Here is a 26,834-nt window from a genome sequence, read left to right as displayed (position 1 = left end):
TGACGTATTGCGATCGGTTTGTCAAATAACTTTTAAATAAATCTAAGGCTGTACCGCGAACTCCAGCAGAGAAAAGTTTTTCCAAAAGAATATCTCGGTTCACAGTATCAAACGCTTTGGATAAGTCTAGGAATAACCCAAGAACATTTTCTTTTTTGTCGAGGCTTAATTGAATGCTGTTAGTGAGTTCAATCACAGCGTTTGTTGTAGAAGATTTCTCTCTGAAACCGTATTGCATTGAATAAAAGAAAGAATTGTTGTTTAAAAAGGAAATCAATCGTTTAGAAAGTATTTTTTCAAAAACTTTGTTGATCGTAGGGAGAACTGAGATTGGTCTATAATTATTGCAAAGTGATGGATTGCCTGATTTGTAAACTGGGGTTACTTTAGCTATTTTTAAATTAGTGGGGTATATTCCATTTTGTATACAAAGGTTAAAAATATTACTTAAAACTGGACTGATAACATCAACTATGGCTTTTAGCAGATAAACACTTATATTATCATGTCCTGCGCTCGTATGATTTGAAAATGATTTGATCAAACTAGTTATTTCCATCTCATCTGTAGGTTCCAAAAATATTGTACTGTTATTAAAATTTAAAGTATTGTATTTATTTATTGAGTCTGTGCTGTTTGAAGTTTGTTTAGAAGCCATAATGTGCCCAATTGATGAAAAATATTTATTGAATTCATTGGAAATCAACTGCTTATTTGTAATTATGGTGTTAGAATCTAAATCATGAATTTCATTTACTGATGATGATTTTGCAACACGACCCAGCACTTCATTTATGTTTTTCCATGTTTCTTTTGAATTTTTGGAATTTGCAAATTTGTTTGTGTAATAGTTATGTTTCAAAGTTTGCGAATAAATTTTAATCCTGTTGTCTAAGTCATGTATCTTCACATTTAGATGATCAACTGACTTCCCTTTTTTTAAACACTTCCTTCTCTTATCCCTCACGTTTTTGTTCCAATTTATAAGTTTCAGTAGTTGATCCGACATCCATGGAGTGAGTTTTTCTGAGGAAGATTTTATTTTTAATTTTTTCGTACATTCGTGTAAAGTTTTCAAGACTGTTGTGGAAAAGTAATCATAGAATTGGTTCGGCTCCTCAAAATGACTCATATAAGCAGGTGAAAAACGCATTGTAAGAAGTTGATTCATTCTTTGAAAATCGGTTTTATATTTAAACTTTTCTTTGTGTTGTCTGTCTAGCGTTAAAGGAAAGTGAGTGTAAATAAAATTATGATCACTTTCGGAATTAAATATGGTGTCGTTAAAGATAGGTAATTTATCAAGAAGGTTATAACACACATGATCAAGAAGTGTCTTTCTTGAAGGGCGAGTTATGAAAATATTAGACACAACAAAACCATAGCACATTAATGTATTGCAATAATCATTCAGTTTATCAGACGAATGGAGAGTGTCAATATTTATGTCACCCAGAACAAGATGTGGATAGTTGTTTGCGGAATTTAAATTGTTTTCTAAATGTTGCAAAAATCTATTGAAGGTATAATCGTTAGGTGGTCTGTAGTAGCAAGATACTAATAATGGTTGAAATTTATTTAAACTGATTTTAATTTGAATGAAATGAAAACTTGAAATGTCGCAAATACACTCATCAGACTCAATAACTTCAAAATTGATATTTTTAGAAACATAGATCGCTAAACCTCCACCAACACCTCTACTTCTACACGAAAAAATACTGTTATAGCCATCGATTTGGTAAAGCTGTGTGAGGGTATTTTTTATCCATTTTTCACCTATAATAATAATGTCAGGTTTATGTCCTAATTTATCAATAGATAATTTAAAATTGTCGAAACGATCAATATTGGATATGCTTCGAGCATTGATTTGAATGATTGATAAGAAGCTATCTGTTTTTAAATCATTACAATAATCATCAACACTACTGAAATACTTATTATTATTTAATAAAATAGAATCAAAATCTTGAACAGAATTTAAAAACGAATCTGAATTAATCATAGCCTAATACCTAATCAAACTAAAAAGAGTTAAAACTGAATAAACCTTACTACGCTACCTTATCGCTGCTGTCCAAATTCTCCTTTTCTGAGTTATTCCGGGTCACTAGTAGAAATTCGATGTCTTCAATATCAGGCTCGTCTTTGATTCGGTGTCGCTGTTTGGTCTCCGGATGGAAAATCCACGTTGAGCCTCGATAAATCCAAGGTTTCTGCAATCCCAGCTTAACGAGATCCTTTGTCCGGTTATGTATTTTTAGTCTTTCCTTGGTTAAATGATCCTGGATTATTATCGCCTTGTTTTTCGACTGGATGTCTAGACGATCAGGTGTTAACGATTTGCCAAGATTTTTCACTCCCTTCACGAACCGCAATTTTCCTTCCAGGTGATGGAATTTAACAATAATCGCGTCGGTGTTCTCGGATTTCAGAACTATCGGACGCACCTCTTTGACTAACTGTGGTGCATTGAAGTCAATAAGTTCGCTGATCTTGTGGCAGACCTCCAAGTGTTGTTTTGGATGCTGCAGCTTCACACCTCTGATTATTACTTCCTCCTTGATCTTATCCTGTCTGAGATCCTGAACTTCTTGCTTAAGGAGACGATTTTCCGCTGAGATGTTATCCACACGCTGGGAAAGCTTAAGTACCGTTTTCAAAAGTTCCTTATTAAGACTTTCCAGCTCGTCCAGTTTTTCCAGTTTGGCAGATATAGCTTTTAGTTGTTCGGCGATGATTGTTGAACCTGTACTTCCCGGATTGTTGTCGGATGACTTTCTCAGAGATTTCTGGGTTCCTTTACCACCTTTCGTGTTGATTCCCAAGTTTCCGGCTTCTGCTGCACCTCCCATACTTGAATCGATGCAAAAATGGCGGCTTCTCGTGTTTTGATTGTTGTTGAAAAGCGATTTTTGGCGTCAATCAAATACGGATGTGAAAAATCGCAGTATCTTCGGCACACACTGGTTCTTCACAACTTAGGAAGCAACAAGAAACGAAAAAACTTACATAAAAACAAATATTTCTCGGTTTTTCTCCAATTTAATTTAAATTTGAAAATTTTGAATATCCGCTTCAGATACAACACTTTGGATACCCTTTCTGACCACTCTAATATAATGCTGAACCATTTTTGAGATGATTTTTTTTTAATGTCTGATGTTACATGGCTTAAAGGTGCGTTTGCACTCACCCCGGTAGTGTCGTTTGCACTTGCTCCTCAGTGTGGGTTGACAGGAGTGAATATTATTTTCACAATTTTTAGGGTCTACTGAAAATTTTTCATAAATTTTCTGCTTTCACCTGAATATCAGTCCCAAACACTCACCTTTTGACGAAAAATCGGATTTGAATGCCCTTTTTTCTAGCCAAAAAAAGGAAAACAAAAACACACTTTTCATGTCTAGTACGTACCTACTTGAATTCGTGTGTAATCAAACAGTGCCGTGTTTTTAGTGAATAATTGAAAGAAAGTTTAGTTTATCTATGTCAGATTGTTGATTTGGACAACAACAACAACTTCTAGAAGAAGAAATATTTTTTAATTTTTTTGTAACAGAGGAAAGTTGATCGTTTGCACTTGCCCCGAGTTTGCACTTGCCCCGGTGTACCTTATTTGAGATCCCTCCCTTTTTCCTTTGGGAAGATAGGAAGGGGGAAGTGGAGCTCCCATATAATTTTTATTGCATAACTTTAGAGCTATTCGAGCAATTGGGTCCAAATTCGGCATGGAAGGGTATTTTAGTATGAAAATAAAAATATAGATGTTTGGTACCACATCCCTCCTACATTTAGGAAGCTAGGAAAAGGAAGGGAGTTCCCTTTTAATTTTTTTTAATCACTTGAGAAATAATCAAGCAAGTGGAGCCAAATTTGGCATGGGTGAAGGGTGGTACGAAAATGGTTTTATGATTATTTGAAACCACTGACTCCCGCCATTGAGGATATAGGAGGCTGCTATAATTTTCTTTTTACACAACTCAAGAACTTATCCACGGCATAAATCGAGAACTTATCAAGCAAAAGAGACCATATTTGAAATTCGAAACTTTTGATGCAGCAAATATGTTGAAATTTTATTTAAAATAATGCCTACAAAAATCAACATTTGAATTATTTTTAAAAATTTATTTTATTTTTGGAAGGTGTCACACCGGGTCAGCTAGTTTGTCTTTTTTTTTTTTTTTTCTTTTTTTTTCAGCTAGTTTGTCTATAAATTAAAAAGTGCAGTGAAAAGTGGGTACGAAATAATCAACAACTTAAGTTTCAGTCTTAGCTAGAGGGAATCAACCAGAGCCTTTCTCATGTTATTATCTCTATTATAAGTTCTTTGATTTTAGGTGTTTTTGATTGCAACATCTGCAATATGAAATTGTTCTTTTTCAACTAAAATTGTTTAAGTCTAGAGAATTGCCGGTGTTAAGACTGCGCGCTAAGCCAAATCACATCAGCAGACACCTTTCGGTTGGAATGATGTCATTCATTCGTAGACGGCGTGACGACTGGCTGAGTTCGAGTCAATGCCATCCGAATGCCGTCGTAGGTCCTGCTTGAACTTGAGTGTAGATACCTACTTATTTATGCATCGGAGAACGAATGGCCTTTATTGTTGTTGTAGGTTGGTGAGGTGAGAAGTTACAGGTTTTTGCTTGGGTGCGAGATGAAGAGCTCCGATTTCTGTTGGCTCTTGTGAAGATCATCCTCTTCCGTTGTTGGGCATCTAAGCAACTGCAAGGCGTTGAAAAATGCCGCTGACATTGACCGTCATGGAGCAAAACTGGTGAAGTTGTGCGGAAGTTGAAGTACCCGGTTGAGCTCCCTCAGTTGTGCGTTCGGAGCTTTTTGAACTGTCAGACAGTGACAACATGAGCGTACATACACTATGAATGACAAACGCCTGGGACGACGAATGACATACACTTGATAATAAGATTAAGAAACCGCTAGCCGGTCTGGTCGCGTCTCTAGTCGGCATCAACCTACTTTGTAGTTATTTACTTCCTAAGGTAACGGTGTATCTCTCTTACTCTTCCTCGGTTCATATTTCCCGGGGGCAAAAAGATGAACATATTTTTCGACCGGCAAATCGGTGCGTCGTGTTGTGTTATGATGACTAACTAAAAGTCGGAAGGGCCGAAAAAGGTGTCAATGTACGCAAGCAAACACTCTCACACCGCACATTGTAAATCGAAATGATCCCCATTTATGGTGTCACAGTAGGTATCGGATTCTCGGTTCTCGGTTTTTGTGGTTGCCGCATTTATTATCGGAACACAGTGACACACAGGTATCGCAAATGAAATTGAGGTTAACCAACTGATATCGGCTTAGGAAACGGTCCATATCAGGAGAGAGGGAGTCGGAATCGATAAAGGAACCAAAAGCTATATTTTACTGTTTTGTCGGTGGTCAAATTTCCTTAATTAAACTAATTTCGACTCTCTGAAATCACAATTTTTCAATCTGATATGTGCGTGGCCTTCTTAGGTATAAAAAACCTATTTATGGAAACGATAAACGCATCAATTTTTTCTATTGAAGTTGTAAAATTAGATAAGTAAAACCAATTTCCCGTCCCTTCGAAACTAAATCATGCTTTCACTTTGCTGGCAATGCTTTATTTAGGTGTTGATTTGGCATCATCTTTAGACAAATCGATGCTTAATGAAACCTTATTTTGTCCAGGCAAAAATATGACACTATGCTATTATTTTGCATCTACAGGTTATTCGATTACACTTTTTCAGTTGCACCACACTTAATAGATGGAGCAACCGTGAAAAATTATCTTGGAATAACTTTTGATCTGAAATTGCGAACTTAAAACTGTCTTTGGCTACCAAAGACTGTATTCGGTCGAAATCAATGCTGTTCAGTTTTTAATTACGTTTCGCATTTTTTCGACATTTCGGGCAATTCCGGGCACGATATTCCCCATCCTGGTGCAAAAGCGAAAATTTGAGCAAATAACTCATCTTGTTTATAGTCTAGACAACCGAAACGAAACAGATGGCTTCTAATACGCAATCAACGAATTCTGAGCATCCTCACCTTGTACTATTCTCTGCTGCCCTGTTTTACTGTTCGTAAAATTTGGGAAAAAAGCTCGTTCAAGCGTTCATTAATTTGGCAAATCTCTTACAATGCTTCCGCTGAAAGAATAAACATTCCAACTTTCACAATATATTGCTAGCATCTCGATAAATTATACTTTTAGGAACCATTCAACCGAAACCAGTTAGACCGCCTATTTTGTTCGAATGATGATCTCCACAGTCAGAGCAAATTTCCGTACGCGATTCCCTCTAATGGCCTGCACTTGACTCGACCAGAGATAATGATGATGTCATTTTCCCATACTTTCATCAACATCATCACCATCATCATCACCATCGTTATTATTACGGCTCAAGAAATGTAATATGTGTGTATGTAGAAACTGGCACTGGACCTGGGAGCAGCGAGCGGATAGAATGGCAAAATAATTCCGTTCCGTTTCTCACGATTGCAATTGGCGACTGTGGTGACGCCAGACAAAATAAACAAATTTCGCTAAACATGGGGAATAATTTGAAACGCTTCTACGCCGGAGTCTCCTCTAAGATGGTCAGATAGATTAGGATCTCAATGGCAATGCACTAGACTTTCCGAGAGTGTAGGTCAGATTAAAATGGTGAAATTGGAATGATTTTTATCAAAGTAATCCCTCATCGAATAAAAATATAAATGTGTTTACTTTTGAGAATACTCAATGTACCTTTTTTCGTACGTAGGAATGCATTTGAAAATCTGGATCTGGATCAAGATCCAAATCGGGTGCATGTTCAGGATCATGATTGGGATCAGGATCATGATGAGAATGATGTTCAGGATCTGGATCGACATCGAGAGTAAGATAATGATAAAGAACTAGACCAGGATCTGAATCTAAATCAGAATAAGAGTCAGTATCAGGAACTTTATGAAGATTTGGATTCAAAATGGGGATTTTTATGGAATTTTCATCTTGTGTGGATGTTTCATCCCTTTTCTTCCGTAGCTTGTGGGAAGTCCGGATTGGGGATAAAAAAAGGATCAGTGTCTGGATAAAAACAAGCTTCAGGATTAGAACAAGGTTAAGTTCTGCTTGACAAACCGTTTCATTTTCACCGATTTTTTCTGTAAAAATTGATGTCTCCGTCTCGTCAACACGTTGACCATCCCAAACAATGTAGTACTGGTCACCCGAAAGCGTTTTGTAATCAAACTCGCAACAGATTTCGTCGTCGATGATAACGCACGCCGATTTTTCACACAGCAGTTGATCATTTCATTTACCGGCTCTTGGTTCGACAGAAGCAGCTTGTTTTTTTTACTCCACTTCGGCTTCTTCTGCTTCTTATATGTCTTTAGTCCCAATCTTACCTTGTCACGATGGGCGATGCTACGAGGGGATTCCACATTTTTGGCCACATCCCGAACTGAGGCACTCTTCTTTCTGGCGGAAGCACGCATGACTTGCTGGTCCAAAGTTTTGTCCACCGTACGCGATTTCCGCATTGCATTTCGAACCGCTCCAATGCTTACTTCTTCAAATTTTCACCAACTGAATCAGCGGAGCGTTGGGTAAAATACACCATTTGTGCATTATATTTTTTTGTGCTGTTTCGGAAAAATGCTTCGCATTCTCACGAAAATGATGAAAACCTTTACTTTTACTCACGAGACCTTTACTTTTCTTTTAACACTACTCATCTGCTTCTGAACAGTGAACAGTCTCCGTCCATTTTTACCACTTTAGAACGATCTTTCATGTATTTCCTGAGATTTGTCTTCGCCAAAGCCCAAAAAGTTTCGATTGGACGAATCTCTTGACAGATTGGTGGGTTGGAGTCTTTCGGTAAACTTGTGACCTTGTTGACTCCATACCACTTTAATGCATTCTTAGAGGCACGAAGCGAGATTTGGTCAAAAGATTGTTATGCTGTTTGATTGAGGGTAGCAAACTTTTTTGTAAACGTTCTTGCGTTCTTTTTTGTATTTGTGGTTATGAATTTTTACCGCATTCACATATGGCTTGTCACACCATAACCTTCTTTCCAAATTTTCCAGTGTAAATGGCTTTCACTGATGGTATAAAGTTGTGGTCTTGGTTGAGTTTTTCTTTCGAGTTTAATGTTGGTTTCATCACCCGATTTCCTGGTCAGAAGTTTGTCGTTGAGTTTCCGAGCCCACCGGTTAACGGATTCAACCTGTTTAGTACTCCTTTATGGCTGCTTCTGCTTCCGATGGGTCTTAAATCGAATTATTTCTTTGGCACGTATAACATTAGTCGATTAGGTACTGTAAGGATCAGGTAGGCCTAGATAAGTTCAAGAATGTTTAGGAAGCAGATCACTTCAAGATTTTAAATAATAAAGACTTGAAACCAAACGTGGTCTTTTAGTATTATCGGCATCCTACACTACCTAGTATCATAGTCACATTCAGTACTGATGCCGAAGGATGCAGTTTGTAATAATCCTCGATTTTCTTGTCCATTGTAGGGCCTGTAGGGCCAGCAGGGCCAGGTTTCTAACCGCGTCTCGGGGAATCTCCGAAAATACACTGTTCACGGTACTGCTCACACCTTTTTTCTTAGTTTGTTTTGTGGTTAAAATAGCACTCACAGTGCCCCATTTGAGCATATTCCGTTTTGTTTGCTCGGGAGTAAGGTCACGTTTTTTAAGATTTATTATCGAAAAACTACAAAAAATACAACGCTTGCTTCACTTAGGCCGATGACATAGTGAATACGATGCGATGCGATGCGGTGAATGCGATTCAATGCGGTGAACCACATTTGATGAAAATGTATGTGAATCGCTTAAACCTGACATACTCAACGCGGCGAAGGAGATGTCAATTTGTTCCGCCGCTCGAGTTCGCATAGGCTGCGTCCGTAAATTTTCCGCCAATTCGCATCGCATCGCACTCACTATGTCACCGGCCATAGTGAATACGATGCGATGCGATGCGGCGAATGCGATTCAATGCGGTGAACCACATTTGATGAAAATGTATGTGAATCGCTTAAACCTGACATACTCAACGCGGCGAAACAGATGTCAATTTGTTCTGCCGCTCGAGTTCGCATAGGCTGCGTCCGTAAATTTAGCGTCGATTCTCATCGCATCGCACCCACTATGTCATAGGCCTTAGATGTAAACAACAGTACGCAGCCAAAATTTTGTTGAACACTACACGATTTTAGAAATTACGGTGTTTTTATAAGGTACTCATAACTATCGGAACAGTCTATATAAAGGGTGATACGGTCAAAATTTGGTCAATATCAACTTGACGTTTTTCTTTCAATTTTGCATTTAAAATACCTGAACACCCCTCATTTTGAAGGTGTGTGTGTGTGTGTAGAATGTTGCTCCTATTTTGATTTTGGAATTCACTCTTCAGTTGTCAAAATGCCGTCCAAGGAAGAAGAGCAGCGTATCAAAATTTTGCTCGCGCATCGCGAAAATCCGAGCTACTCGCACGCAAAGCTGGCAAAATCGCTAAAAGTTGCCAAATCAACCGTTACAAATGTAATTAAAATGTTTGGGGAACGTTTGTCGACAGCCAGGAAGTTTGGATCGGAGGGAAATCGAAAACCGGAAGCCGCTGAGACGACAAAGAGAGTTGCCGGTAGTTTCAAGCGAAACCCTAACCTCTCTCTCTCCGAGATGCCGCAAGCACATGAAACGCGAATAAATATCTGGTTTGGCAAGCCGGTCTATACCGGTGGCTTGAAAAGCAGCATTTACATAGCTTCCGGGACTGTCAACCAAGAAATTTACGTGAAAGAGTGTTTGAATAAACGTCCGCTGCCTTTCCTGAAGAAACACGGTTGTTCCGTACTGTTTTGGCCGAATTTGGCATCTTGCCATTACGGTAAAAAGGCCATGGAGTGGTACGCCTCCAACAACGTGCAGGTGATTCCCAAGGACAAGAACCCTCCCAACACGCCAGAGCTCCGCCTAATTGAGAAATACTGGGCTATTGTCAAGCGGAGCCTAAAGAAGACCATAAAAACTGCTAAGGACGAGCAGCAGTTCAAGGCAAACTGGCTTTCTGCGGCGAAGAAGGTGGACAAGGTGGCTGTACAAAATCTGATGGCAGGGGTTGATCAAATTTTGACGCACTACTTCCATGGACATTTCGGACCAAATAAGGTTTTGTACGAGGCTTGTTTGGATTTGTCGTTCTCGTGTATTCTCGATATTATTAACAATGACTATAATGATTAATATGATGGATTCGTATCTGATGAACTGAGGGCCGTTTGGTTTATAAAAATTTGTTTAACTTCATTGTACTTACTAGTATTTGCGGTGTGAAACAGCCGATAAAAGTGAACTCTTAATCAATACAAATAGACCCTTCAGTACTATCATGAATACTTAGTTTGTCTGATCATGATACAAAATGGCTCTGAAAATATTTGGTGTACGTGCCAAAGTTTTGCTCGACAACGAGCTAAATAAAATGATCATATTCAAACTTATTGACCACACACTAGAAAAAAGAATTATAGCTACTTTTTTCTCATGTAAATGGGTTTCAAAATTATATCTAAAAGAATCTGATAAATAAAAGCCATGCGCAAAATGTCATGTGGATTCAGTAGTAATCGAGTCTAAAGCGGACTTCTAGGCGTCACTTACACGGGTAATCGAAAGTCACATCCAAATGATTCAAAGTTCAAAATTGTCTATTCTACTATATTCTATTTTGTTTATTCATAGAAGATTTAAAATAAGCTTGCCAGATTGCCCGATTTTATCTGGACTTGCCCGGATGTGTGATACAAAATTTGACAAATTAAGTTTTGACCAAGTTTGCTCGGATTTTGGGGGACGCCAATTTGGAACTTTGAAGAACTAGGGCGGTGCAGAAAAAGCATAGAAATTCTTAAGGGATATCCAAGAATTGGACATGGTTTAGTGAGGGTGTATTCTGTAATAAATAGCAGGGTTATGGTTCAAAATTTTGAGCTTAATTTTCAACGTGTAGACTGCAGATGTGAATTTTTCATATGTGTTAGTTCCCTTTTGATGCCGTTAATTTGAAGAGTTATCTTGAATATAAATAAGGTAACCTTCATAAGCAAATACTTTAGTTGTTTTTGTAATACTTTAGTGTGTTCTATAACAGATGAGCTGTGTATTAAAAATAACACAAATAACACGTGAACTGTCCCAAGTGTGAGAATGAAGGGAAACTTACTTCTACCGAAATGGGCAACGAGCAAGCATCGTTCGATCTACCCGGTAGATGGATTGCGCACGTGTACCGCGCAATTTAACGACGAGTGCACATGTCGATAGCGCTAGCCAGTAGCGTAGCGTTATTTTATCGTGTTGCTGCATCTGCCGATTGTTGACCCTAACGTGCGTCGGCTCGATTCGATCCAGTTAGTTGCAATGCCAAGGGGAGCGGGGAATTCGGGAAGGAATCCCATTAAACAGCCGCGTTTCGAGCTTATCCTTCAATGATCGATAGGCAGATGACGCGCTTGTTGCTGACATTGCTGCACATATAGGGTAACGGACTTATTTTGGACCACCTTGTCTAGCTCTATTTAAAAGCAATTAATCATGAAATTTTTTATCAAATAGAGTTGATTTCCGGGTACTAAATATATTGCACTAAGTTTTTTCAAGATTAGTTGCTTTATAGGAGATTAATCCACTGGTCCAAAATAAGTCCGTTACCCTAGCACCCTAATGCGTAGGTGGTGGGTGCAGTAAATCACTTCGGACAAAAACAGATATCAACAACGGTGAGGTGGCGGTGCGGAGAAAACGAATTTTCCCCAGAACCGTGAACTATTTTTAAAACCAGTGTGTTTTTTTTCTTGTGTTGTTTATTCTAAGTGTTTCTTTCCCTCGATTTCGAACCATTCCGGCCCGTGCAACTGGTGTTCCATAAAGTATACCTTCTACGCTTCAGAAAGATTCACAGTAAGCGATCGACACTACTACAATGTTTATACGACTCGGGAAGCGTGCAAGTTCAGTTTTTTTTCGCACATTTTGTTACTGCGGTTTGTCTTTGGAGATCAGTTTCCTTGAATATGGTTTAGTTTGCGGTTAGGAAGTAGTTGGGCTGTGGGAAATAAGTTTTCGATTTTCCCACAAGAGGGGAACGGATGAAAATTTATCTAATCGCTTTTTTCCAGGTTCGCACTGCGACAGTCCGGAGTTCTTCGTAAACTTTACAACCGCTCTAAATGCATTTTCGTGTTTGTTTTGGTATTTATTACTTGTTTTTCTCCGTGCAATTATGACACAGTCCCACGTTTTGCGCTACTCGATGCTATTCCAAACAACAGGGCGTCCTAGTTCCGGATTCGCTCCATTGGTGATGCACTTTGTCAAATCGTAGCCCCAGTGTTTGGGTGATGAATGATGGAAACCTGTCGGGTGGGTGACACCGGAAATCTGTGTTTGCTATTATCGAAAACGAGTCGTCGTCGTCGGTCAGTCTGTTCTGGTCTGAAGTTGAACTTCATTCATTGGGCGCTCATCCATCCATACAGCGTGAAACATTTTGTTCAATAGTGAATCGGTTTATTTTGATGTGATTTTATTTCGGAATCGTTTAAAGCACCTATTATACATACGTTGGAATGACGATTGCGCGACCTTCAATCTGTTTATGCAGGTGCGAATAAGTTTACAAAGTGGGTACAATGGAGGTGTGAGTTTGACAATTGAAATCAATCATTTTATTTTTGTTTGATATCAACAAAAAGGCGGTGATTCGAAAAAAAAAAGTATGACGGTGTGTTAGTGAATTATTCCAAGTTTATTTCCATGTTTTGGTGCATATTTTAAGAAAACGATAATAAGGAATTTAAAGTGAATATAAAAGACAAAAAAGACAAAAAAAGACTGAAAAGACAAAAAAGACAAAAAAGACAAAAAAGACAAAAAAGACAAAAAAGACAAAAAAGACAAAAAAGACAAAAAAGACAAAAAAGACAAAAAAGACTAAAAAGACTAAAAAGACAAAAAAGACAAAAAAGACAAAAAAGACAAAAAAGACAAAAAAGACAAAAAAGACAAAAAAGACAAAAAAGACAAAAAAGACAAAAAAGACAAAAAAGACAAAAAAGACAAAAAAGACAAAAAAGACAAAAAAGACAAAAAAGACAAAAAAGACAAAAAAGACAAAAAAGACAAAAAAGACAAAAAAGACAAAAAAGACAAAAAAGACAAAAAAGACAAAAAAGACAAAAAAGACAAAAAAGACAAAAAAGACAAAAAAGACAAAAAAGACAAAAAAGACAAAAAAGACAAAAAAGACAAAAAAGACAAAAAAGACAAAAAAGACAAAAAAGACAAAAAAGACAAAAAAGACAAAAAAGACAAAAAAGACAAAAAAGACAAAAAAGACAAAAAAGACAAAAAAGACAAAAAAGACAAAAAAGACAAAAAAGACAAAAAAGACAAAAAAGACAAAAAAGACAAAAAAGACAAAAAAGACAAAAAAGACAAAAAAGACAAAAAAGACAAAAAAGACAAAAAAGACAAAAAAGACAAAAAAGACAAAAAAGACAAAAAAGACAAAAAAGACAAAAAAGACAAAAAAGACAAAAAAGACAAAAAAGACAAAAAAGACAAAAAAGACAAAAAAGACAAAAAAGACAAAAAAGACAAAAAAGACAAAAAAGACAAAAAAGACAAAAAAGACAAAAAAGACAAAAAAGACAAAAAAGACAAAAAAGACAAAAAAGACAAAAAAGACAAAAAAGACAAAAAAGACAAAAAAGACAAAAAAGACAAAAAAGACAAAAAAGACAAAAAAGACAAAAAAGACAAAAAAGACAAAAAAGACAAAAAAGACAAAAAAGACAAAAAAGACAAAAAAGACAAAAAAGACAAAAAAGACAAAAAAGACAAAAAAGACAAAAAAGACAAAAAAGACAAAAAAGACAAAAAAGACAAAAAAGACAAAAAAGACAAAAAAGACAAAAAAGACAAAAAAGACAAAAAAGACAAAAAAGACAAAAAAGACAAAAAAGACAAAAAAGACAAAAAAGACAAAAAAGACAAAAAAGACAAAAAAGACAAAAAAGACAAAAAAGACAAAAAAGACAAAAAAGACAAAAAAGACAAAAAAGACAAAAAAGACAAAAAAGACAAAAAAGACAAAAAAGACAAAAAAGACAAAAAAGACAAAAAAGACAAAAAAGACAAAAAAGACAAAAAAGACAAAAAAGACAAAAAAGACAAAAAAGACAAAAAAGACAAAAAAGACAAAAAAGACAAAAAAGACAAAAAAGACAAAAAAGACAAAAAAGACAAAAAAGACAAAAAAGACAAAAAAGACAAAAAAGACAAAAAAGACAAAAAAGACAAAAAAGACAAAAAAGACAAAAAAGACAAAAAAGACAAAAAAGACAAAAAAGACAAAAAAGACAAAAAAGACAAAAAAGACAAAAAAGACAAAAAAGACAAAAAAGACAAAAAAGACAAAAAAGACAAAAAAGACAAAAAAGACAAAAAAGACAAAAAAGACAAAAAAGACAAAAAAGACAAAAAAGACAAAAAAGACAAAAAAGACAAAAAAGACAAAAAAGACAAAAAAGACAAAAAAGACAAAAAAGACAAAAAAGACAAAAAAGACAAAAAAGACAAAAAAGACAAAAAAGACAAAAAAGACAAAAAAGACAAAAAAGACAAAAAAGACAAAAAAGACAAAAAAGACAAAAAAGACAAAAAAGACAAAAAAGACAAAAAAGACAAAAAAGACAAAAAAGACAAAAAAGACAAAAAAGACAAAAAAGACAAAAAAGACAAAAAAGACAAAAAAGACAAAAAGATGAAAAAGACAAAAAGGGAAAAAGAGGGAAATAAGACAAAAAAAAAAGATAAAAAAGACTAAAAGTGTTTTGTTGTTATGTTTACAATGTTTGTTAATTTTTAGAAGTAGAAATTTTGCATCAGTTTTAATTCAGTTTTTCTCATTTTTAGTCTTTTGTTTGTACAGAATCCGTTCGTTTTTGGAAACACTGCTGAATATTTTGTGTTGCCAGAATCAAATGTTCTTTAGATCAAACGGTTTTTGGTTTTTTTTTTGTTAATTTCCGATCATTTTTAGTCATTTTTTAATCGTGTTTCTGATACATTTAGCACTTTTCTTGATTTGTTTATAATTTTTGTTTATTTTTTGTCATATTTGCTAATTTTGTCATTCTTCATCATTTTTTAGCTATTTTTGTCATTTTTAATCGTTGGTTTGTAATTGGTTCTTCATTTTGTGAAATTTTCATACCATTTTCATTTTTGAATACTTTCGCATTTTTTTAAATACTGTTTTTCTTTTTGTATTTTATCTTGAGTGCCTGTCCCGGGATTTCTCGACCGGAAATACCTGGGAATCCAAAAAATTCCCAAGAATCGCTGAAAAATCCCGAGAATTCCCGAACCCAATAAATAAAGCTACAATACCAACAATTTCTACGACCAGAATTCAGCAAAGGGAATGATTATTCTTCCTTGATACATGGCTAAGACTTGAAAATTTTTTTTAACTGGTTAATAAGTTCAATTTGATACAATTCAGAGTGAAGTAAATAGCAACAAAAAATCCATAAAATCAAACAAATAATTGGAATGTTCTATTTTACAACACTCATCATTAAGAACATTCTTTTCGCCAACTGTTGAGAGTTAAAACCAATGGATAGTTATCTAAAAATTAACGAAATTTGATAAATAACTTGAAATCTAGCAAACCAACTTCTATCGATAGTGAAAGACTTTTTTATTTATTTAAAATTTCTGCATTCAATATTGTGTGTTTAAGTAATAAATAAGTACTTTAACCAACGAAGTTTTTTATTTAGTACTTTTGATTTGCACTTTGTTTTTGAATCCATATTTTATTCTATTTCTAATTTCCAACACTAATTGATGTATGTATCTGCATGATATTAAAAAATGGATGAATTCCAAAAGAAGTTAAAAATTGGTGTAAGTTACCAGTAATTTGAAATTTATGCCAAAAGGGACATATCTTTCACTATGTTTAGCTTTTAAAAAAGTGTAAAAAATAGTAACCCAAATATTTATTTGGGTTTTATAACTGTTTATTGAAGTTTTGGATTTTAAAAACAATGGGAAATGTTTTACAATACTACTTCTTTCAAATTAAAAAAAAACATATACATAAGGTTTCGTTTACCATAGAGTGCGAGAATCTTATTTTTCAATTTTGCCCGGGATGCCGGGAATTCCCGGGAAAACGATCGTCAGATTTCCTGGAACGTTAAAATGGCCAGAAAATAGACACTCTAATTTTATCACCATTAGATAACGTAAAAACATGTTTTTGGTGTTTGTCTAAATTATGTTGGTCCTATAACTGCGAAAGCTATAAGATAATGTTGTTTCTGAATGTTGCCAAAAACGAACGGGGTCTGTATTGGTTTTGGTTTTTTATCAAATTTTTATCAAATTTTTCTTTTTTTTCGAATTTGGAATTTCAAGGCCTTTTTTTAATATATAAAAAAATCAATTTTTGCTATTTTGAGGTAGGTTTAAATTTTCTGCAGTCAATTAAGTATTTTTTTTTTTTATTGAACTTAATAAATATAAAATTAAATGAATTATAGATTTAAAAACTTTCTGTTATTTTTGTCACAGAATCTAGTAAACCTGCTTTGAACTAAGGGTAATAAAACGTTTCAAAATCATTTTTTTGAAAGTGGTTAGTTCGTTTATCAGTGACCGCTGACTGACTAGAATGATTATTTTAGATTTAAAAAACGTCATATCGTCAAAACATGAGGTAATAGACCCAATCTACCCTATTTATATGGTTCAAATTCAAGACGCCAATAGTTATTTATGCATCAAGTTGCAAAAAGTGAATTTTATCAGCACGAGTTGTAAATGTATCCTACCATGCTTGTTGAGTTGTGTAATAATGTCAAGTGCTGAAAAAATCGAGTTGTGCATCGTGTTTCATACACAATATTATGCATACTCGAAAAATTCCTTTGGAAATTTATAAATTTACCATCATGTCAACAAATAGCAACATATGGGCGATCAAATCAACAACTGAAAATTTGTGATCAAGCAGGTCGTGAAATGTACTCTGCGACACTGAAATCAGTGCTGAAAAATAACACTTTTCGATATTTTTTTCAAAAAGCTCCTCTGTTTTTTTTCAATTGCCCACCGCAAGTAGGACACTTGCGAATTGCAATAAACTGTCTCGAAAAGCGAAATTTTCTGCTGGCTCTTCTAACGTTCTGATCCCAACGCTGGAGCACTTTTCTTCTCCAGTGAATCAAATGTGCTGAAAGCTTCTTCACTTATAAGCAGCAAGGACACACTTAATCTTTTCTCCTGTGGTCGCGACGATTTCGTCCGGTATTTTCAACAGCTGAAATTACAGGACTACATATTTCAGCATAGAAAAACAGCTCAGTATAACAATAGCTTCTATCCGATATTTAAATGGAATTCAGATATTTCTACACCAAACAACAACCATCATCAAAATCATAACAAAATCATGTTTTAATATTATTTAAATTTATTCACAATTAATAACATCTTAATATTCCTATCTAACAATTAATACACAAAATTCCTCTGTTGCGTTCCCTGGTGGTTTGATATTTTTTGTTGGGTTTACCTGAAAACGAAGATCATGCAAATCTCAGCTTTCAGTCAATTATGAATTGATTTAACATACTAACCTACTCCAGGACCATAATTTGTTGCTGATTTCAGCGCATTCAATCTATTTGTCAGGTCCTCCGGTGGCCTAATTTAGTTAAGATCTTCAGCAATCAGCAGCGGCTTCATCGGTATCGGTATAGAATGATGCGACGACCAATTCCTCATACTGTTGGTTCAATCGACTATCAATTCAGTTCAAAAGGGAAAATCATTTGGAGCATTACACGTAAGATAGAAAGGGATGAACTATAAAACACGCGACAGAAAACTTTTTTTCAGCAGACATTTTCCCGTGATACAGGACGTTATTAAGCAAACACTAGCGACTCCATGTCCTCCATAGAACAATTTAGATTATTTAGGGAATTTTGGAAAGCTTTTGAAAACGGCTATACATTTATCCTAACTACAAAACGTCAAACATTTACCTGGCATCGCGGATGATTAGAGTACCTGTGCATTCGTGGGAATTATTTCCCGGATTTCAGGGGAAACTAAGCGTCACACGAACTTCGTATAAACTCAACTTTTTTCCTGTGGTTCGGTCGGAGAGTCATTATCCCGAGGGGAAAATTTTCAATCTTAGTGTGTAGGATCCAAACCCTTCAATTTAACTGTTGGTCTTCATTCTGGCTAATTTGGGCCCATAATCTATTGAATTCAATGATTTAGCGAGCACTTGATGGTGGAATTTTCGTTAATTTACTTTCTCTACCCAGCACATCCTTTCAAAGCTACATGTAGCTCTAGCGATTGTTAGCGCCACTAGCGAGTGACTAATCTTTTGAAAGCTCGTTCAACACATCCAGAGTTTGTTTCAATTAGGTCGTATGAGCAACCTGACGTGTTTCCAGGAAATTGATGTCGAATTTGGCTTCAGGGTTTTAATTCTAATATTTTAAGTATCTCCCAAAATTATCTGCAAATTGAATATGCGATTCAGAAACAGGTGAGAAATATGTTAATGTATTCGAAACAAGCATTATTTAGTTTAGCTGTTCGAGAAAACATGCAGATACGACATTTTGCATTACATTTTTGTGGCAAAATATGAATGAAAATTCGCTCAGCCTAGAAGCAAAACTAACTAATTGGAAACATTCAGTGCACTGAAATAGCTGAAATCGCTCTTACGAATGGTTTCCGTTAGATATTTTAAAGATTTCAGATATGTACTCATTAACGAACTTGAAAGCTGCAAAAGTGATCTATACGTACGTTATACGGGACTTAAGTCACATAAAGGGCACAAAAGTTCTCAATACGGGATTTGGTAAGTCACATAAAGGGCACAAAAGTGCTCAAACGGGATTTGATAAGTCACAAAAAGTGCATTGATGTGCTTTCAAAATCAAATCACCTCTTCGAGTTTTAGTTTCAGTTAGAATAACATCTAGGCGTAGTCTCGTGATAGCGTGTTCGATTCTCACCACGAAGGTCGGGGTTCGATCCCTAAGCCGGGCAAGTTTTTTTTTCAATAAGTAATTTTGTACTTGAGTGACCATTCCGATGCGATATATGTAGGTAATGTAGGAAAGAAGCAATTGAGCAATTTGTCGAGTTTAAAATCCGGCGCATGGCATAATAGCGGCACTGGTAGAGAACACAGTAAATAATCAAGAGAAAGTGATATGAACCGAAGCCAACGGTTCAGTTGAGATAGAGAGAGATTTTTTTGCTCATTTCACGATTTTTCGGAAGCTAAATTAAGAGGCCGCTGGAAGCTGAATAGAAGTTCATTAAGACTTGTTTAAGAACTTGAAAGTATCAATAAGAACTTAAATTTTGAGCTGCATAGAACGTACTTCATATCAATGATGGGGCTGAGTAAGCGTGTTTGTACCTGTTTTATGGGACTTTTGGTTGCTTGGGACGACCTTATCAAAACAAACTCTATATATGGATATATGGAATTCTTGGTAACCTGGGGGAGAAAGACTGAATAAAAAAAGAAAAAAAATCTTTCAAACGTCAAATTCCTATCATCAATCTACCGACCAGGGCGAAGGTTCAAAATTTTTCTTTTCTTTGAATATGAATAAAAAAAATTGATGCTGAAAAGCACTTGTTTTGCATAATACAATGATTTAATTAGGTTTTGTTTTGTTCTGGCAAATTCTTGAATGAACAGACGTATTCAGTCGCTCAAATTTGTTCAAAGTTTTTGAAGCTGATAAATAAAAATTGTTTGAATAATGGTTGTTCTAAAAACAGCTTAAATAACAGATTTAGATTTTGGGTAGTTCCCATGGACCGAAAAACATTTTTATATAGTTCAAAGTTTATATTTACGACAGAGTGGACAGTCTGGTATTGAATAATCTAGCTGTTGAATTTGATTTCGATGTTCTTTTGAATCTGCAGCAATTAACTCAGAAGACTTAAATTTAGCACCTAAACAACTGAGTTACATGACTCGCTACACGAAACTGATCATCTAAAGTTTAAATTTGAACGATTACAAATCTTTTCAACAATTGCTGGCTTTTTGCCGACAGTAAACAAACGATACAGAAAACGATACAGCGAATTTCAGTCTTCCTCCCACAATTGGTAATAAAGAGCAACGATTTGCGGATCTTACAGCCTTACATCTTACAGCCAAAGATTATTTTTTGTTCTTTCACAAATCCTGAAGTTTCTAGCAAGATCCTTTGTGCATTTTTTGAACTTACCATATTTTAACTGTATTCGCGCCCACAGTTCCAGGAACATCTCCACTAAATGCACAATTCCTTTAAAAGGCGTACATTGCATCATCTCCCCATCGGATGCATCCAAACCGCATTCGTTTTCGTTTCACCACATGAGCACCAGCCCATCATAAATGTCCCACACAGCTGGGTGACAAGCAACAACACACAACAACCGGACGAGGCGGGTGGGAAAACGGAATGAAATTCATTCGACCGCTACCCATCTTACTACAATACCACACGGATGGCTGGCATCATTCGTGTGGTGAGTATATATCGGTTAGTAGTGTCGTTGTTACTACATGCAGTCGCCATTCAGGCGCCACCTCTTCGGTGGGGAAAACCGAATCGGTACAAATGTACCTATATCTACCTAGAATGGATTCTAACGAATGGCGCGAGTTTTTCAGTCGCTGCAACTCTTTAGCGTGATGTGGGGAAATAAAAATCCAAACTTCATCAACTGCATTATGCTGAGTAGTTAAATGAAGTTGCCTTTTTAAGCGAGGTTTGTGAAAATCCTGAAAAATGGATATAGATGGTGGGGAAGATTAGTTGTAAAATTAAACATTTTAACCTCTTTTCTAGAATCTGGGTTATTTGAAGGTCAAAGTATTACCATTAACTTGCAGAAAATTGAATGATTAGCATTTTGTATCGCTTCGATTCCATTTCCTGATTGTAACTTCCTATCTCCCTTTCTACCCTTGTGCCATTAATGACCACGAAACTACTGACGTAATCATGCGACCTAATATTACCATTTTACGCTAACCTCATTCTTTCTTTTTTCTCGCTTTTTTCCAGAGTGGAACGCTCCAAGGTGCGCGTTTCGTTTTTCCAGAGCAGTAAACCACAATCGATCAGCCCGCCGGAGTCGCTCCTGTTCGCCGGCGGCCAGCATAATCTGATACACTTTGGCCCCGGAAGTGGCGGCGGACCACCGGGATATGATAACAACAACACCCTGCTAGACGCGTCCTTCATCACCTCGGCAGCACTCAATCAGCAGTACGATTCGCTGCTGGCCGGCCACCCTCACCACCCTCAGTATCAGCACCTGGTCGGGTACGACCCAGACGATCCAGCCAGCATGGCCGTGGCGTACGACCGGCAAATGAGGTAGGTGTTTGTAGCGATAAAAGTTACCTTTTTGTGGATAGACTGGACCTTAACAAGCCTGTCTACATATGTACATTATTGGGCGAGTTTTTCTGGAAAATTTATGATTAACTGACGACACGACTAAGCATAAATCTAGACTGCAAACTCTTTCATAGCCCTAAACCAAAAAGGATCAAAATAAACTATAATTGATGGTAGAAAAGGAGTTGCTACATTTGACATTGCAACTCGAGAAACTTTTGTAAACCCCAACTATGCATATTGGTATGAGAAAAACCACGATAATTCACAAGATATAAGGATGATTTTTATTGTCACGTTTCATCAATCTTTATGGAACTTTCAAATAAAGGGTGTCCCGATGAAATTACCACACACCAAAATTGATTCGTAAAATTCAAGTTTTCATCCGGTTGCCATCAAATTTTCAGAGAATGAAAAATAACTATTAAACTTCATTTTACCATATTACTCGTATTTTATTTACAGTCCATACGTAAATTCCCGCTCCTTGGCCTTAAGCCCGGCCATAAGATTCTGCACAACCTGTGAATCAACCGTTTTTTGCATGTAAACCCATTCTTTCTTTAGTTCCTCGACTGTCTTCACAACCTTAGGTCGTTTAAGAAGGTGCCGCTTCATAATCGCCCAGCACTTCTCGATGGGGCGGAGCTCCGGAGTGTTGGGAGACTTGAACATTTTCGGCACGAAATTGACCATTTTGTCCGCATACCACTTCAGCACGTCCTTGGACTAGTGGCATGAGACCAAATCCGGCCAGAAGATTGTTGTGACGTTGTGGGCCTTCAGGAGAGGTAGCAGCCGCTTCTGTGTCCTGGGTCACGGAAGGTGCACTCTGCTTCCCGCACGTGCAGATGGCCTGCCAAACCAGCAATTTATTCGCAAATTTGGACATTTCCAGAACGCTGAACTTATCCTTGGCCGTGAAAAACAGGTTGTCGGGGATATGTTTGAAGTCGGCCTTCATATATGTTTCTTTCGTCAGCATGTTGAGATACAACTTCCTGGCACGGATTTTGGCGGACTTGTTCTGCTTCTCGTCGCGATTAGGGGCCTTTTGTACTTTGAACGTTTGAAGTCCAGCCTTAGTTTTGGCCTTCTGGGCAAAACTTCGGCTTAGGTGCAGTTTCTGAGCCACATCCCGAACGGAGGCGTTCGGGTTTCGGTTGAAGGCCCCAACTATAGAGCCCAAAACTATAATAATAAGGTTAAAATTCCTTCTTCTTCTTTCTTCTCCTTATTCTATTCGCCAATGCTATTTTTAGCACAACTCGGAACTTTCTTATCGACTAGCTCCTATAAATAATGGTCCAGTTACAGGGACTATTTGACCAACGTTTGCGTTTATACTCCGTAGAGTTTACTTTTTTTTTACACTCCGTAGGGATATTTTGCAATCTTGTATACTCCGTAGAGTTTACAATTCAATTTTTTGTTCCTTCTTTTCGTCGTGTGTGTGTTTCGTTTTAATGTCCGTGGACTTAAAAAAATTTCTTAACCTAATTGGAGGCGGCGGGATTCGATCCTCGATCATCTAATTACAAACTAGACATACTAGCCATTAGGCTAAATGACCGCCCCTGGTAAAAATCCCTGCCATCCTAAATAAATATCAAATTATGAATAAATTTGGTTATTGTTTTCTTTTTAATTTATGAAACCAGCCAAAACATAGCGTGCATTTACTTTTTTTGTTTCGATTATAGTCGTTATAACAAATGTGATTCGCGACTTATCCAGGATGCATTCAAGGAATATTTAAAGAAGGTAGTGCCAAGGCAGCCCTGCTCTAGCATTGGTGAAGGCTGAGACATCACAATCACAAAAAATCTGTTAATTTACTAGGAAACTTATCTTTTTCGTTGATAATTCGAAGAATCTGCTGGTCTTTACCACTTTGAAAACATGTTATTGTAGAAGGATTCTTGCCCTTTAAGGTCGTTTCAAAAAAAGTTGCATTTTCGAATATTTTTTCTATAAAATAGACCATCGAAGTTGAAAAAATTGGGGATTCCCACTGAAAAAAATTATTTCAAAGTTTTCCATGAAAATGTTCAAGTCAGTGCAGTTTAAGCTCTTCATTAAAATGAAGTGATCAAACACAAATTTTTATACAAAAATAAAACAATCTTTCATTGGCATCTTAGTAAACTGATTTAACAATCATTTATTGCTGTTAATTGTTTTACGTATATGATAAAACGGTTGAATTTAAAATCATGACAATCAGTTGAACACTCAAAATCTACCAGCTAGACCTTTTAAAAGCTCATTTTTTCTTCATTTTTGCAAATTTTAGCTTCAAGACGACATTGCATTCATTAATAAATTAAGAAAAAAAACATAATGCAATCTTCAAAGGACAAAAAAAACTACATAACATAGTGAAATAGAGGCCTTACAACATAATCAAAATGAAATTGGAATTCATTTTCGTTCTAAAACGTGTTTTACTTTGGAATTCCTACCATTCTCATATGAATTTTCGATACAATCGTTTTTTGTGACGTCACAAATATATCCAATATGGCTTTCGGCACTACCTTATTTGAATATTCCTTGGGATGCATTTACCTTTTTAGTCAATGAATTAAACGGTCAATCTATCATTTTGCTCAGTGAATCTCGAAAACGTAAAATTTTCTAGATGAAACGAAAAAAGGTACAACTCACCTCGTTCGTAGGTGGATGAAAAAAGGTAAAATATACTTTTTAAGTATATGTATTGTACATTAGGGTGTGTCGAATTTCAACTTTTCTCAAACTCTCAAAAACCCTGTAGTGGAAAAGGTTTCTTATTTGACCGAAACGAACGACATAATTTACAGATTTTTTTAAATGAGGCTCAGGTAACCGGGCTTTTGTATGGAAAATGGAATAATTTGTAAAAGTAAGTCCATAATTTACATGAGTAAATTTGAACTTTTAGGTTTGTATGGTAAAATTGAATATTTTGTACAGAAAAATCAAAATTATTTTTGTTTCTTCTGTGGAACCGAGCCTTTTAATGGTTTTTGTGTCAATTTATAAATTTCCCGAAAGATTTTTTTCCGCTGAATAACTTTGTGGAAGACCGTAACTTCGTAACTTATCAGGCAAAAAAGTTATTAGCTGATTAACAGGGATATGTCTTTTCGCATCAGTGATGTCAATTGAATTTATTGTGTATCAATGCGAAAAGACATACCCCTGTTAATAAGCTAATAACTTATTTGTCTAATAAAATACAAAGTTACGATCTTCAACAAAGTTGTTCAGCGGAGAATTTCCTTTGGGAAATTTATAAATTGTCACAAAAACCATCAGCTGGCTCGGTTCTATAGAAGAAACAAAAATGATGTCGATTTATCAGTACAAAATATTCATTTTTCCCATACAAACCTAAAAGTTCAGATTTACTCATGTAAATGTTTCTTAAAAATTCTGCAAAAAAAAAAATCATGGATCAAGCCGAAGCTTTTCAGACCCCAGGGTTTGAGAAACTCAAAAATTACCCCAAATCAACTCAGTCTAATGCTCCATATATTAGATTTTAGATTCATTTAATGCAAATGAAAACAAAATATTCATAAAAAAAAAAACAAAAGAGTGACATTCTCCTAAAAAAATGCGTTTTTCCATACAAAATTTCGAATTTAAACCCGGATAACTAAATTTCACTTTAAACATCTGCAATTTTATGGTTCGTTTTGTTAAAAAAAAAACTTTTCAGACTATTCTAATGTTTGTTGTGCTTGGATTGATTTTGCTCAGGGATTCTTTTTACCCTTTTTTTGTTATTTAGATGGATTTTAACTTAAAGAAGTCATTCTTCCCTCGATTCTTTTACACGATTCTCATGAAGCACGTTCTTTAGAGAATTTTTTTTAAGCCTTATGTATAAACAGCGGATTTTATACCGCGTATAAAAACCTTGGTGTACAGGGTTTTTTGAAATTCGAGAAAAACTGCAATTGACCACACCCTAATGCTCATATTTATCTTTTTTTTTCAAATGGAGTTTTTCCTTCAATCTTTTCACAGTATAAGAGCTATTTAAATAATAATGTTTGAAATTTTTAGTTTCAAAAAGCTCCGCAAATTTCTTCCAAACATTATTCATTAAGTGCAGGAAGGTATTTGCGGAAAATTAATCTCTAGAATATTTTTGATCAATATATGAAAAAAAAATCCAAATTTTCATTTGAAATTTTAGTATCGATTCCATTAAAAATGAAAATCATCAAAATATCAAAATCTTGTTATTAAGAACAAACAATTGGCTTAAAATCGACTATCTGGGGCATGGTCGTTTTTCAAAACTCCGGAGGAATCATATGGATTTTACAAGAATTGGCTAGAAAAATGAATCCCAACTCATTCCCAACCACAAATAATTCATTTGTAAGGTTATGAACCATTTAAAATTTATTTTTTTTCACTTGGGCGTTTGACGAAATTCAACTAGGGTGGTCCTAAACATTATTGAAATGAAAAAAAAAACGCAAAAACGCATATGTAGGAAATTTCATCAAGCGATGAACTTAAACAATTTTCAAATAACACAGAGTTTACAAGGGTATCACAAGTAAACTGTAAACTAAAAATAATGAATAACATATGCTGAAAAAATATAAAATTTTTCAACAAATATATCAAACATCATGTTACTAAACTGACTAAAATAGCAAAACTGAAAGATATTAAAAAAAATGCAGAAATAAAAAAAAATCAACTATGATTAAAATGACAAAAATAACAATAATAAAAAAATTAACAAAAATCCTTAAATTACAAGAGTCCAAAATTAGATTTTTTTTTTCATAATTACAAACATTACAAAACAACTGACAAACAAGCTTTAGTCATTTTGTAGTTTATGTTTTTCTCGTACCTCGTTTTTGTAGCTTTTATGTTTTTGTAATTTTTCTATTTTTTTCATTTTTGTCATTATTCTATTTTTTGGCATATCAATCAGTTTTGAGTTTTTTGTCATTTCTTTCATTTCTATCATTTTTGTTTGCTTTTTTTTTATTAAAAAACCAGTGAGTTTTGTCATTTATATTTAATTTTTCTATTTTTTGAATTATTGCTAACTATTTTTAGAACCTAGGGGAAAGTTTATGAACTACCCAAATGAAAAATTAAGAAGCGTAACGCCCCAAGCTTGGAGCAAGTTATGATTGATTTTGCGAGATTAGTTCTTAAACTTTCTGTAGAAAACCACTGGCAATCCAGAAAGTCGATTTTTTACCAAAAAATTGTTACGATGTTTCATGCGTCTTTA

The 26,834-nt window shown here is 35.4% G+C and overlaps 1 protein-coding gene across 1 annotated transcript in view; it reads left to right on the top strand.

Annotated features, from left to right (window-relative positions):
• Positions 1-21,661, top strand: part of LOC129738567 (uncharacterized transmembrane protein DDB_G0289901-like) — a 189,203-nt gene extending 167,542 nt beyond the window's left edge. The window contains exon 5 of the mRNA XM_055729798.1: positions 21,230-21,661. Within this exon, the coding sequence (XP_055585773.1) occupies positions 21,230-21,548 (319 nt within the window). The 3' untranslated portion in view covers positions 21,549-21,661. The remainder of the gene's footprint in view (positions 1-21,229) is intronic.
• The last annotated feature ends 5,173 nt before the right edge of the window (positions 21,662-26,834 follow it).

This window comes from Uranotaenia lowii, chromosome 1 (genome assembly GCF_029784155.1).
Source record: "Uranotaenia lowii strain MFRU-FL chromosome 1, ASM2978415v1, whole genome shotgun sequence".
NCBI lineage: Eukaryota > Metazoa > Arthropoda > Insecta > Diptera > Culicidae > Uranotaenia > Uranotaenia lowii.
This window is presented reverse-complemented; position numbering and strand designations above follow the sequence as displayed.